At 48.2% G+C, this 14,053-nt stretch overlaps 1 protein-coding gene across 1 annotated transcript in view; it reads left to right on the plus strand.

The window, feature by feature from the left end:
• Window positions 1-14,053, plus strand: part of LOC144138640 (peroxisomal ATPase PEX6-like) — a 122,629-nt gene that overhangs the window by 41,126 nt on the left and 67,450 nt on the right. The window contains exon 9 of the mRNA XM_077671032.1: window positions 4,144-4,295. Coding sequence (XP_077527158.1) covers window positions 4,144-4,295 — 152 coding nt within the window. The remainder of the gene's footprint in view (window positions 1-4,143; window positions 4,296-14,053) is intronic.

The raw sequence follows: 14,053 nt of genomic DNA on the forward strand, positions 1-14,053 counted from the left end.
TAACAATGCCGGCTCCAAGGGCGCCATGGGGAGCAGCCAGCGCTTTTTCCACTGCTCAAGTATTCTAGTTCACTGTAGGCGCCACGCAGTCACTCCGGCTAGGGCCGCTCGATGGAAAGGAGGTTTTCATGAAGCGGCCGTGCTCCCGCGGTCCAGCGCATCTCCCACTTTACCCCGGCAAACATGGGCGAGAGAGAGAGGGAAGTAATGAGAGGGGGAGAGGGAGGGAGGCGATTCGAAGCTGCTGCCTGCCACGAAATTGTATTCAACTGCACAAGAAAGAACATCCCCCTCGCGAGGGGCACGATCGAATGCAGAGCATTTCTGGGGGCGCACGACGTTAAGTAGTTTGCGTTACGTTAATGTTGTTGCACTTGTGGCAACTGCTGACGAGAGAGCGCGGCGATGAGTGCGTTCCAGCCTCGCCGACACCCGGCTTTATCACGCCACGATCGCGCCACGCGCAGGGGTTTCCCCAGGCACCGAATCAAGGGGGGGTGCCTCAATGGCTCGGGGGGGGGGAAGGGGGGGGGGTTCATAAACTAGAAAAGCTGTTTTTTTATCCCACTAGTTAAATAATAGACGTCTGTTAACCAAACGCTCATCCCCGTGACGAATCGATATGTTATTTATTTGCAGTTCTTATAATTAAACTTGCACACGTCTTACTTGACGCAGCGTGAAAGCAGCGCTAATTATCCAGGGTCCATAAAAACAAAAGCAATTGAAGACCGGGCACATGGTACTAGGCCAAATAAAGACGCTGAAAAAATCTTCGAATATCGAAAGCGTGAAACATACAGGGGTGAGACAGCTGCGCATATTGCGCCTTTTTGATACGATTCCATTTGCCTGCGCCAAGCTGCTCCAAAAGCACGAAAACGGCGAAAATTGCGCCAAACTGCTCCAGAAGAGCCTCAATGGCTCGGATTTTGATGCTCATGTCAGTTTCGGCGGGGACGAAAGCCTCCCGCATCCCGGTCACCGCTTTTATCGGCGGTCAATCGCAAACACAGAAATGGCACAAATAGAAAGACTGAAACGAAGCAAGCGATAGCTTCTAAAACTCGATTCGCTTTCCGACCGGGTTCGCTGAAACGGCCTTCTGGATTAGGCGTCGCTGTGGCAACAAACATGGCCGCCGCCTGATCTGGCTGCTACCAACGCGCTCAGTGCGCATCGCCGATATTTTCCCTGGTTTATTTTGCGCTATCAGCTGGGTTCCAGTCTTTTCATTCTATCTGTTGTGGCTCTGAACAGTGACGTTAACGCGGGGATATGGTTTTAGATTGGTGCCAGATTACGGGAAGTTGCGCGGCGCGAAAAAAAAGTTCATTGAAATGTGGGCCCGGGCCTAGGACTTCGGCGTGGTTTGTTCTTGAGTGCGAAACGCGGTGCGCGCGTCTATAATCGGGTTCGTGAAGTGAATTTTTTGGCTCGTTGTGGTGTTATAAAATGCTGAGGTGTTGCTGTGCTTCGAAGCGCTATCGCGAGCCTCGGGGATGGAACGGTCGACACGAAAGTTGCGGGCTGTGCTGCGGCGCCGCGACCTGTTCACGCCGCGACTACACGGTTGCCATAGAACGCGACTATAACACTTGATGTATGCAAAGTGAAATTGAATGCCAGAATCTAGGTGGCTATAGACAGTAACGCTAGTCAAATGACCATAGGGTGAACCTGCGCCCCGGGGGCTGAAACGGGTTATGCTGGTTAATTGGGCCATGCGACCGTTAGCTCGAAGTTGCTCAACTGTAGCCGTGACTACAGTCGTTCGTACAATGCAGCCTGGGATTACAAAAATAATAATTTTAGCATTAAAACGGCAAAAAAATGCCACAATTGCGGAGCCCTTAAATTTGGTAAGAGTTTTAGCAGTCCGTCTGTTCCGTCGTGTACGTAGTTACCGTGCTGACCGGGACTCGTCTGGGTAGGTTAGGTTAGGTTGGGCATTCGTAGCAGTAGGGGGATTAGTTCCGCGGGCCTGCCTTCGCCCTGTCCGCGCCTCCTCGCCCTTCTGCGCGCGCAGGCGCTGACCGGTCCCGGTCAACCCGGTAACAAAATAACCAACAGAACAGACGGACTGCTAAAATTCTCTAATGTTAATGGCAGTTTTGTTGTCAGTGTTGCATGCAGCCGCAACACAATATCACCAGTTAGGAAAAAGGTAGTGCAGTTAGTACTTTGTGATACTCTTAAAAACTCTTTCAGGTACGGCTGTTTCAGTGTTCTGTGTATTCAAAACTGATTTAAATGTCCACTTGACCCTGCAAATTTCTGAAATAATGATTTTTTAAGCTCACACGACGGTGTATTAAATGTCCCTAACTGCTCCAAATCAAGATTCTTCTGCTCCAAAATCGAAATTTTGCTGCTCCGAAAACTGCTCCCAAATCTGTTTGGGCTGTCTCACCCCTGAACATACGAACTTGCCACGAGCTGTCGAAAAAAAGGAAATAAATACGTGCAACGCTAACAGCAAGCTCGGGGGGCGCACTTTTGTTTATTTTGCCCGAGGCTACTGCCAAGAAAAGCACACGGGCAGCCCGCGCATGCGCAGATTGATACTGAAAAAGGTCCATACAAGGACTGACAAGAGTGAAATTTGGGGATTCAAGGGGGGGTGTCCAGAAAAACTAGGGGGGGTCTACACACCCCCTAGGGGGGGTGTAGGGAAATCACTGGCCACGCGCGCGTGATGCTGACGTCACGATCACGCCACAGATGTTGTTGATCCCGCGACGCGTGCCCCCACCTGTTGGGCGCGAACCGACCGCAGAGAGAGCGCGTGATGCGAGCGGAGAGTAGGCGAGGGGGAGCGGGGGAGAGGGCACACCTGCGAGCGATGCGGACTACTACGGACGCCTAGAACGGGTGACATCGTGAGTTAAAGAAATGCTCTGCATTTAAAATCAAATAATGCTTTTGAAGAAATGCTTCACACATGCGCCGATTCAGATATGATAATAGCGTAGCAGCTAGTTCGTGTGAGGCCTTCTCCTGAGCCGTGCCGGGCTCGCAGCACTCACACTCCCTATTCTGCACAAGCGCTGATGAATCACAAGCGCCCTTCGAACAAATCACTTGAGTTTGGCTTTGGCATGGTGAAATTGTCGGCAACGATATTTCTGGTTTTGTCCTTGAACAGGGGATTTGATTTTGATTGTGTGGTTTAACGCGCCGACGCTACACATGTGATGAGGTGCACCAAAATGGAGGGCTCCGGATTAATTTTGACCACCTGGGGATCTTTATTGTGCGCCGAAATCTCAAACACATGGGTGTCCTTGTACAGGTGACAGAAACGAAGGGAGTGAGATGGGCGTTCAATAGCATAAGCACGTGACTTGGTCCATCACGATGCAGTTGGAAGGCTCCGAAGCTTTTTACCGCTCTACCTAGTTGTGCGACAATGTCAACCGTGTCTGGCAATAGGTAGATCGTGTGGTGCTGCATGAAACAGTATTTGGCATCGAGGCATTACTGTGCGTTTGGTTGGGCACAGTTTGGAGCATCAAACAGGTCTTGCAGTTGTCATGTATAGTGCTTCATTGGGTGCCAGTGCGGCCAAATACCGCCATCTCGTGGAGCCCGATGTAACACCAGACGCTGCGGTACATACACGGCAGTGCACACGCAGGGTTGGCCGCAGGCGTGCCACACCAGTGAGTACAACCTATTCGAACAAAATTATTATTTGCTTCGTATTCACTTCAAAAACAAAAATCACTATTCATGTACCCCTACCTTGATGTGGCATGCCAGCTGCTGAGGTCAAAAACCCATGCTTCAAATGGTATTATACTTCAGGCGCCCGCGTTTTATAAAAAAACAGTGTGCTTCCTCATTGGGTTCTATGGGAGGCAAACCAGTGATCACAAAATGCGTTATATCCAGTCCCGCACTGTAACCACTTAAAAAGGGCTGTGAGCTCGGCGAGTTGGTGAATAGTCATCATTAATGATGAGCGCACAAAAACCGAACTGTCGGTTACTGCCTTTTGTGTCTCGTCTTTGTGCACTGACCATTAATCGTGCACCTGTTGTTACATTATAAAATGGTCCGCACCAAGAGCAGAAAGGAGATCGCAGAAACGAGGTGGCGCTTGGCTGCTCAGCTTGATTGGGGGCGTTGCACGTGCAGGCAGGCACCAAGGGGTGCTACGTCCCGGCGGCCATGGCGGCCTACCACCTGGAGGGTCCCCCGCACCCCGTGTGGGACAGCCCCCAGCCCCCACACCTGGCCCCCACCGTGGAGCGCCTGCAGTCCCTGCTGCTGCCCTTCCTGCGGTCGGGGTGAGCGAGCGGGGCTGGGCTTAACCGGGTCACCAGGCCTGGCACTGCGCTGAACCCTATCTCTCTTGGGAGTGCAAACATGTGACGGCCACGGTGATGGTCTCTGGGCTGGGAGGAAGCTCTGCTCTGTGGAAATGGACAGAGCGAGGGGGATAGGCGAGGGAAACAAAGGATGGGGTGAAGCGCTGACGGGGACTGTTTTTGCGACGTAACTTGTCGGTGCTGGGATTTGCTGCGCTTGTCATGTGGGAAATTTCGCCGAGTATCACGGATGGACTGCAGAGTTGGGTACGCTTCAGTGTACTGCAAGCATACATGCATTGAGCAGCTCATACGTACTGAAGGGGGTTAGAAAAGTGTGCAAAAAATGTGCTTCCGTCGGAATGATGCTGCCACTTTCGAATTTTATACAGATATGCCGAGAGGCAATACAGTATGCTCAATCACTCACGCCCCTGCCCTTGAGGCTTGCCTTACACAGCTGTTCTGCGAATTGAAAGTCACTGAATGCTATGTTTTAAGGAACCTTTGAGACTGCCCTTATAGTCGTGCCTTTTCGCAGCGCAGGCACGGAAGTCGTGCGAACCAAGTGATGCGATGCCATCAGCTTTGCGCGCAGAAGGCAGCTAGCTATCTCAGATTTTAGCGCTTCACCAGCTTTGTGCTGTGAAAAGGCTTTTTTATGTAGATCACTCACCTCTTCAGGCGTACTGTGGATATTAAGTTATTTATAGCAGATGCCTTCATGCCCACTGCTGTGCGTGGAGTAGTGGCGACAATGATTGTCAGGAATTAATAATAAAATAATAGCCAGACAACATTTCTCACAATTCATTATGGGGGAGCTGTTTTAGTGTGAGTTTTTTTGTGGCATTTAAGCAACCTCGAAAATTGATATTATAGTTGCTCCAAACACTTTACCATTAGTTTCGGAGCATGAAAAATAACATTTTTCATGCTCCGAAAATTGCTCAAAATTGTTGAGCATGAGTGACATCTCTGCATTTGACAAACACTCTGGAGTAACGAGCAGTTGGCTACCTCTGTCACTAAAAAGAAAAGTATACAACCAGTGCACACACCAGGTGATGGCTTGGGGCGACTTGCTAAGGACGTTAACTCTTTCGTTACCATGGCAAATTGACCGGTTTTTAGGGGTCTAAGAAAACATATTTTTGTGCTTAACTAATTGGTTAGGCACATATTGCAGTGACATAATATGCAGATGATCGAACGCCCTTTCCACCAACACCAGTGTTAATAACGTTTTCGTGAATACCGTAAAAACCCGCATATAGCTCGGACCCGCGTATAGTCCGAGGTGTAATTCGGGGATAGCAAACGCGAGAAAAAATGTTTTCACGCGAATATAGTTCAAGGAAAACAGAAAAATGCAGTTATTTACACACTTGATTATTCGTCGTACTCGTGTGACGCACTCTCTTTCGAAGCTCCCTTGTCGGAAATGTCCTCCCACAGCACCTCATCCTCCGTGCCATCAAGGGAGTTTAAGATGGAGCACTTTTTGAAGGCACGACAAACGAGCGCCTCGGGAATGCAGGCCCATGCCTCGGCGATCTCTGAGCAGAGCAGAGCTGGCGAGGCCCGTTTCAGCCGTCCGGCAGGGGTCACTTCTGGCTCTCCAGACCTCATCCACTCCATATACAGGCGCCTGATATGGTCCTTAAACGGCTTATTAAGACACACATCAAGCGGCTGCTGCAGCTGGGATGTCATCCCTCCCGGGATGGCAATGAGCTCGGTGCGGGAGTCGCACAGCAGTTGCTTCACGGAGTGCGCCAGATGACACCGAAACGCGTCGAGCACAAGCATCGATGGGAGCCCCAGCAGTGCTCCGGGCCGTCGACACCACACGGACTTGATCCAGTCCAGCACTGGCGATTCGTCCATCCACCCCATAGTCCTGGCAGCGGACGACAACATTTTTTGGGAACGTCTCCCCCTTCGGCAGCGTCTTTCGTTTAAACACCACGTAGGGTGGCAGCTTGCGACCATCTGCCGTGCAGGACAACATTACAGTTACCCGCATTTTTCGTCCCCCGTTGATCACACGGTAACTTGCCTGGAGCCTTTTTGATGATGCACCGTCAGAGCCGAGGGCATATCGAGGTACACCGGCGTGTGGTCAGCGTTGCTGATCTGGCCCAACTGAAAGGGGACCGCCTTTCGCAATGAAATCTCGTGCTTCTGAAAGGCCACAAGCAGCTCTTCGTAGCTTTCTGGCAGTTTCTGCGAGATCGACGTAGGGAGAACCCAGCCCGGCGCATGAAGCGAGACACCCAATGCTTGCTTGCCTTGAAGTCCGCCCGCTGAATGCCTTCGTCTCGAGCGATCTCCCTTGCCTTTGCTTGCAGCACCTCGATGTTCACAGCGAGATGTGCCACTCGTTGCTCCCGAACAAAGTCCGTCAGTTCTCGTTCCACGTCAGGAAACGCTCCATTTTTTGGTCCCTGGAAACTTTTTCTCTGGCCGCTGCATGCAAAAAGGGCTTCTTTCTGCTTCCTCCAACCGCGAATGCTCCGCTCGATCACACCGAACTACCACTCTGCAGCAGTTACCGATAGTTTCGGCAGCAGAAATAACTTTTCTTTTAAAGGCAGCCGAGTACTGCCTGCGCGGTCCTGACATGGCGTAAAATCACAGAAGTAAAATCGTGGCCGTCGTGATGTGCGCCAAGTGATTGCAATGGCCACTGTTGCACGCCTGTAGCTGTAGGTCTCTAGGACTAACGCCACCAACGCTACCTAACGCAGAAGCGCGCAAACACCTGATGATGATGACAGCACCGCCTAATGCCGAAACCGAAACCAAAACTGTGAATTCGGGCCGAAAATTTTTGGGATCCGCATATAGTACGGGGCCGAAATTTCGCATCCTAAAATTTAGAAATAAACCCCGGGCTATACGCGGGTTTTTACGGTAATGATTGCGAAAAAATTATCAAGTTCAAAATTTTTGTTCAGGCATCGAAGAAGATAAAAAAAAAGGAACTTGTATATAACAAACCACCAGTAGTAGAAAAAATATAAAATATACATTTTGCAGGTAAACATTTCAAGAACCTGTTCTAGAAGAAAATTGAGTTGCACGGAACAATTTGTTAGATATAAAAGAAAATGTTAGCATGCGTGGTTTGTGCCTTGTGGTGAAGCCCAACCTCAATTTCAAAATGCGGAATTGGGATGGTTTTGTGGAAGAAATCTGGTGATTTGACATTATTAGAGGCACCAATTAGTCCCCACATGATGTAAAAACACCTTGTCAGTGATTACGGCCTGCACGAAATTCGGGACAAGCAAGCGATGCAAAGAAATCCGTTTGGAGTTGAAAACCAGATGCGGTGGTGGATGCTTGTTGAAGTTCTGATCATCACTAATTTGTGAGAACTGTCATTTGCAGTTTATTATCATTTTCTGACTTGCTATGGTAGCCCTGCTTGCAGGAAAATGGTGCGATGCGCTAGGATCCTGCCCAGCAAGCTTTGGCTAGGCAGCTGTCGTGCTATGAAGAGAGTTCAGCACTACAAGCCTCCTACATCACAGTGCCACCTAACATTTTTGAAAAGAAACGATATCAAGACTGTTGGAGACTATGTCAGAATAGACAGTTCTACTAGAAGCGACACTGGACCTCCGGAAATGCCCTCGTACTTAAACTAAACTGGCCGGTGAACAGCTGGTGGTGTTCAAGGCAGATTGGAAGCACTCTCCTTTGCTGAGCTAGTATCCAACAACTTGGTGTTATCTTTCGACTTTCAGCTGAAGCTGTTATCGCACAAGTAAGGAGTGGGTGAAGTGGAATCATGAGCGGCGTGCTTTTTTTTTTTTTCTTTTTTGAGAAACAGTAGCGGGCGACGTTGGCGCATTGGCAAATCAGCTTGCAGTTGCATAACTCCATAGTAGCGCCAAATATGAATTTTGCAATGCAAAAATTAAACCGAAACTTCTGGAAACTGGCTGGAAAAGCAATGTCCAGTTGTTAGACATGCGCGGGACCTTCAGAAATAAGCTTTCGCAGAATAAAGCTACCCTTTCTCCGAACCAAAGGTCACTAGTGAACCCCTAGTGTCATTTTCAGGTAATTATCACCTCTCAACGCTATCAGATTACAAAGCTGACAACACAATTTGGTATTTCACTTGCTAGGAGGCTTTCCATAAAAAGAAATTGATGGTAATGCAGCATAACCACGAGCGACCTGCCTTTTTGGGAAGTGCAGCAGCCGTGTCCCCTTTCACAAAAACTCGCGCCTCAGCTCGCAAAAAATGCCATAAAAAATCTCAATGTCGCCGGAGTGGGAAAATTTAAGTAGATTCTAAAAGTGCAGTGCCTGCACTAAACACTTGGGTACATTAGGGGTACGAGAAACGGCTGCAACATCTTGAAATTAGCAATATAAAGCATCAATCACTGGTGATTGATTTGAATAGGCGTGGTAACGAAAGAGTTGGAACCGGTAAAACATGGAAGTGAAATGGGCCTTCACAAGAGCAGTTGAATGTTTATTGTGCATCGATATGAACTGCACATCGCTATTTATATTTTGTCGGCATGGCACTGTTATGTACATCAACGTTAGACAGTGGATTGCACGCGCTGGAGCATTGCGTAAATCCGACTGAAACCACAGGCGCCCGCAAACCATCTGTGCAAACGAAGCCGAGCGGGTTGTCAGCGAATCGTTTGGAGAACACACGGTCTGCTGCAGCGAAAGGAGCAGCGGACCGTGTCACGAGCGCGACATTCGCAAGCCGGCGTTGTTGCCTTACAGGCTCTGCCGCAGCTTACGCTTCGTGTCTCCCGTACGCGTAGTCGTTGGCATCAAGGTGCCAACTTTCGGCGCTCAGTAGCGTCATGATGCACTACAGTCGAATCCCGCTACAACGAAATTGACGGGACGCGTGAAAAATTTCGCTGAAGCGAAAATTCGTTGAGGCGAAATCCGCCCCAACACATTACGGAAAGGTCCGAAAAATAGCCCCGTATGTTTCCGCACCATTGGCAGCAAAAAAACAATGTTTAGAAAAAGGAGTGACGCGCAATAACGTCATGTTTATTCGGATAACAAACATACCAATGGTTATCTGTGTTCACTGCACGCAAAGAACGCGTTACGGAGGGGGGTGAAGAAATGCAGGCGCAAAACGTATTGCTGTACAACAAGGCATGCCCACCGAGCTGATTACTTGCAGATAGCTGCTAGGCGTCGGAAGCCCCCCTCTCGCTTGTGGCAAGAGCAGTGCCGTTATCTTATCCTCTGACGGGGCACGGCAGCTACTGACCTTGGCAGGCAAGACGCGCGCGCTTGCATTTAACATGACCGCGCGCTCGCGACTAAGATAGGATGACTTGGCTTCAAGACCAAACACGAAAACATTATTTTTGCTCTTGGCTATGAAGAATGGTAGAAGGAAAACGGCAAGGACAGCTGCTCACGAGTCACAACGAATACATGACGGCGCCGCGCCAGCAGCGGAGCACATTCGTGCGATTTCAATTGGATACAGATTGGCTGTAGCCACTGTAGCTCCGGCTTGGCGAAGCGGGCCTGTGCCTCATGTAAAGACGGCCAGCCACATCGTTATCACCATCAAACAATGGCGTCCGCCTATGAGTTTTTTTTTGTTGTTTTGTTTTGGGTGGCGGTGCGGACGCACCGCGCATGTTTTCGGTGAAACTAAGTGTCCTGAATGTTTAAAAAGTTACAGATAGCTGGCGCTATGCTTATTTTATTGTAAAATAATTGTTCAAACCCAGCTCAATTCATCGAAAATTTCGTTGAAGCGAAAGCAAGCCAGACAAATGGTTCGTTGTGGCGAGGACTTTGTTGCATTGACTTCTATGGCTAGCTGATGGGGAATTGGAAATATTTCGTTGAAGCGGAAATTTCGTTGAAGCGGACTTCGTTGTAGCGGGATTAGACTGTACTTCGCTTCGCGTCTCCTAGACGGCAGCACCATCTGAAGGAAAGGATATAAGGTGCGTTCGTCGTCTTGTTTATGCGTCTGTTCATAGCGCTATTGGGAGCGTGTTGTGTACCTCCCGTTGCGGCGAAAGAGCTCGTGGCTCGAATCCCGGTGCAGCCGCGTGAATCAAAGTTTTTCTGGCTACGTCATTTCCGTGACGAATATGACGTCAGGGAGATCTTAGTGGACCCTGGCATAAAACACTTGTGTTAAAATGGCCGCCATCCGGCCCTGTGAAAGGGGATGTCCAGCAAAGCTGTTGTGAACAACTGCACATTCTGATGTGGGAGGGGATGAAATGTTTCTCATCGTCTCGGCGGGCTTGGCGCTTGCGCTCGGCTTTTCTGGCGGCAGAGCCTGACGCACGCGCTTGCCCTCGAATAATGTCAACTCTCCTTTTGGCAAGCAGGTGCAAACCTATTCTTTACAGGGAACACATGGGGGGGGGGTCCCATTATTCACAGGCACCCTGTCATCCTTTGTGCAGTTTCGATGCTTGTTTTGTGTTTTTTTTAAATAAATACTGAACTGTATGCTGTATGCCTGATTGCAAAGAAAGATCGCGCTGAGTTTCTCTGGCGGCAAATGCTGGGTCCTGCCTAGCGTGACGCATGCGCTCAGTGTCTTGGGCAGGAACTGCAGGGTCCTGTCTGTGCTTTTTGTTTACGACACGAAATTTTCCTCCAAACAAGAGGCTAACAGCTTCGCTGTAAAAAGCTTACTTCAGACTATACTTGGTTACAACTCAAGGACGGCACCACCTCATGTAGTGTATCACTCCGCCAAAGCGCCAGACCCGTGACGTCAGTGCGCGCGCGTTTTGAAAGGGGTTTGCTATGAATGCGTGATATCGTCTGCCTTGTCTCACGCAGTTTGTTTGTCGTCACTGGAGTCGTTTATAAGCACATTAAGTCCAAAAAATCACGGGAAGGGCTCACGCCATGTTCCAAATATTCCCAGTAACGCCCTACTTGCGCCGCGCGGAGAAACATCCGGCTACAGTGATAAGGCACAGCGGCAACTTCCGGTGCCGTTCTTAAGTTGTCACCGAGTATAGCATGTGTGTGTGTACAAAATAAGTGTTCAGCTGGTGCAGGCTTGTTAGAGCCACGTCATTTGTGAGGCGAGGTTTGGTTAGAGAAAAATAGAGGCTGAGGTCAGCCTCCTCATTTTGTTTTGTAGTAAGTATGTGCTGACAGTGCTGCGGCTGGGGTATCCTTCTCAATTCATGACAGCTACTGGCCGACCAGAAGTGCCTCGAGACCTTCCAGCTTGTCGCTTTGCGAGGCTGTATTGATGAGCCCCTGGTAGGTTCGCCGAAAAAGTAAGGAATAGGGTGGGTCAAATGCTGTCCTGCGTGGGAGACAGGGATAAAGCAAGGGGAGCTGCCTTCGTGTTCATTCGCATGTTAGACACTAAGGTATGAGCATACCAATTATTGGCATCAATAAGGAATGTGAGGTCGAAGTTTGTGTAAGCAATGTGCACAAACTAAAACTGAACGTGCTTCTTTCGTTACCGCGGAAAATTGTCCAATTTTGAGGGGTCCAACAAAACATTTTTTCTGTGCTATACTTTTGGTTAAGCACACATTGCAGTGACAGAAAATGCAGATGGCAAGGTTCGCACAGGTCCTTGAAAACTTTGAAAACCCTTGAATTTAGAAGTGTAAATTTCAAGGCCTGGAAAGTCCTGGAATTTTTAAAGGGTCCTTGAAAACCCTTGATTTTTCTGGAGATAACCAATGGCCCTATCTTTTCACAAGAATTTAAAGTGTTCGTTGTGAATTTTATGTGTTACAAATGTAAAGAAACATTGTAACAATCAAGTTTCAGTGTATTGCGTGAAATTACGAGGCAACATTTGGAGCAGCACTCCTCAATAGAATTCATGTCATGTTACAAGTCCGTGAAAGCCGGCTTCTGTTCTCTATCTTGCATGTTCCATCTAGTCTGTGGACGGCCTTTCATTGCATGTTAGCTGTGCCTCATACGCTCCATCTGCATTTGCTTTTACGTGCAAATGGTGGACGTGTACATATCCTGCCTTGCAGCAACACTTGCTGAGTTAATTTCAGCTGATACTCTTGCTGACAAAGCAAGAGATGCAGGCAACATTAACTAAGTTTTAAGGGGGGACGTGGCTTTCAAAATCAACTTTTTTATTTCTTTGTGGATTTTGATGAAAATTGGCACAGCAACTGGAAATGCTTCTGTGATAACACCATAAAAATTTGAAGTTAATATTTTGATAACTTTTTTATGTATGAAATTTTCTTTCTGTTCAGCTTGTACCGAGCTTGAGCGGCTTATAAAACACGATAGAAAACTTGTTCGAAGTGCTTTGCATTCCCAAATGAATGGACGAGGTCGTGACAGTTTTAGAATTTTTTTTTTACAACACAATGTTTTTTAGTTTTCATTTTTTTAGAGGTTAATGTGCAACAGGCATGTCAACTGTGAACGATTATTTGAATAAAAAAATCACAAAAAACAAATCTGGAAAACCAAAAGTGTCACGACCTGAACAGTTCATCAAGGAATGTAATGCACGAAACGGAATCAAAATAGACCCAGCGGTCACGAAGAAATCCCTGGGACAAGCGACACAGGTGGCAAAAAAAACTGTTTTGAGAAAACGGCTTCCGAAGTTGCAACATAGGTTTCACATATCAAAAGTAGTCACGGTTGTAGCCTTTCATGTCCTTTTGAACATGGGGCTTCTGGAAGGCCTTGCCTTGAAATTGGAGTGCCTTTTCAGCCTTTCTCTTCCCAGAAAACATCATTTTCAGCTCCTCCGTGAAGAGTACATACCCCCCTTTGCAAACCAAACGGAGGGGAGATGGGTTTCAATGGGCTTTCAATGCAAAGTAGGTTAGTTGGTTGGCTGTATCGCACTGGACAACCTCCTTTTGCAGTGTTGTCACCATGGCAACAAGTTAAGCATTTTTTTAACTTAAATTTGAACATTTTTGGCTTTTTTTTCATGTTTTATCTTGCCTGGCACAGCAACTTAGTACTCATAGTGCAGGTGTTCATTGCCAAAAGTTTGCATACCACAAGGTTGAAAATGAGCTACTTTGAAGCTTGGTAGAGTATTCTGCATAACTCCCAACTTCAATGCAAGAGCATATTTTTTTTACTACTTTTGACATTCAAGGCGTCCAATATTTCTCGCAGCACAGCCAGTATGCCCTGAGCAATGGTATCAATAATTTCCCTAAAAAAATCACTGTTAAATGCTGCCACAGTAACGTACATTTTTAATGCAGAGAGCATATTTTTATTCCTATATTACTAACTCAAACCTGTTTGCATGATAATTACAAGTGCACGGGAAACGTTGCGCAAGAAAGGCGATATGGCTCGCGCGCATCGCAGCGCACGCTTACCGCGACATATCGAGCTTTGATTATACCTGATATGGCTGGTCAGGTCGCTTTTAAGATTAAAACTAACGTCGCAGGCATTAATTACAACTACTGGCGTTCAATCGTAACCGGTTGCCCAGTCATGTGATGCGCCAATGCGCGTCGGCTATGCCGTGCGCGCCGCAGCATTTGACGCGTCGACCGTTTCTTTCTCAAGGCTAGCGAGCCCACAGTCAAAACACAGCAATAACTAAGCGTGTACACATCGCAAATCCGACTAAAAGTTCACTTCACGAACCGCTATCGCAAGCGCGCACACCGCGTCACCCTCCGGGCATAGAGTTTCATACTAATATACACTAGAGGGGACACTGGCGCTAGTGTCTATGCGAGCCGTTGATC

The sequence above is a fragment of the Haemaphysalis longicornis genome, unplaced genomic scaffold (assembly GCF_048455015.1).
Source record: "Haemaphysalis longicornis isolate Haplotype H1 unplaced genomic scaffold, Haemaphysalis longicornis Haplotype H1 scaffold_1, whole genome shotgun sequence".
NCBI lineage: Eukaryota > Metazoa > Arthropoda > Arachnida > Ixodida > Ixodidae > Haemaphysalis > Haemaphysalis longicornis.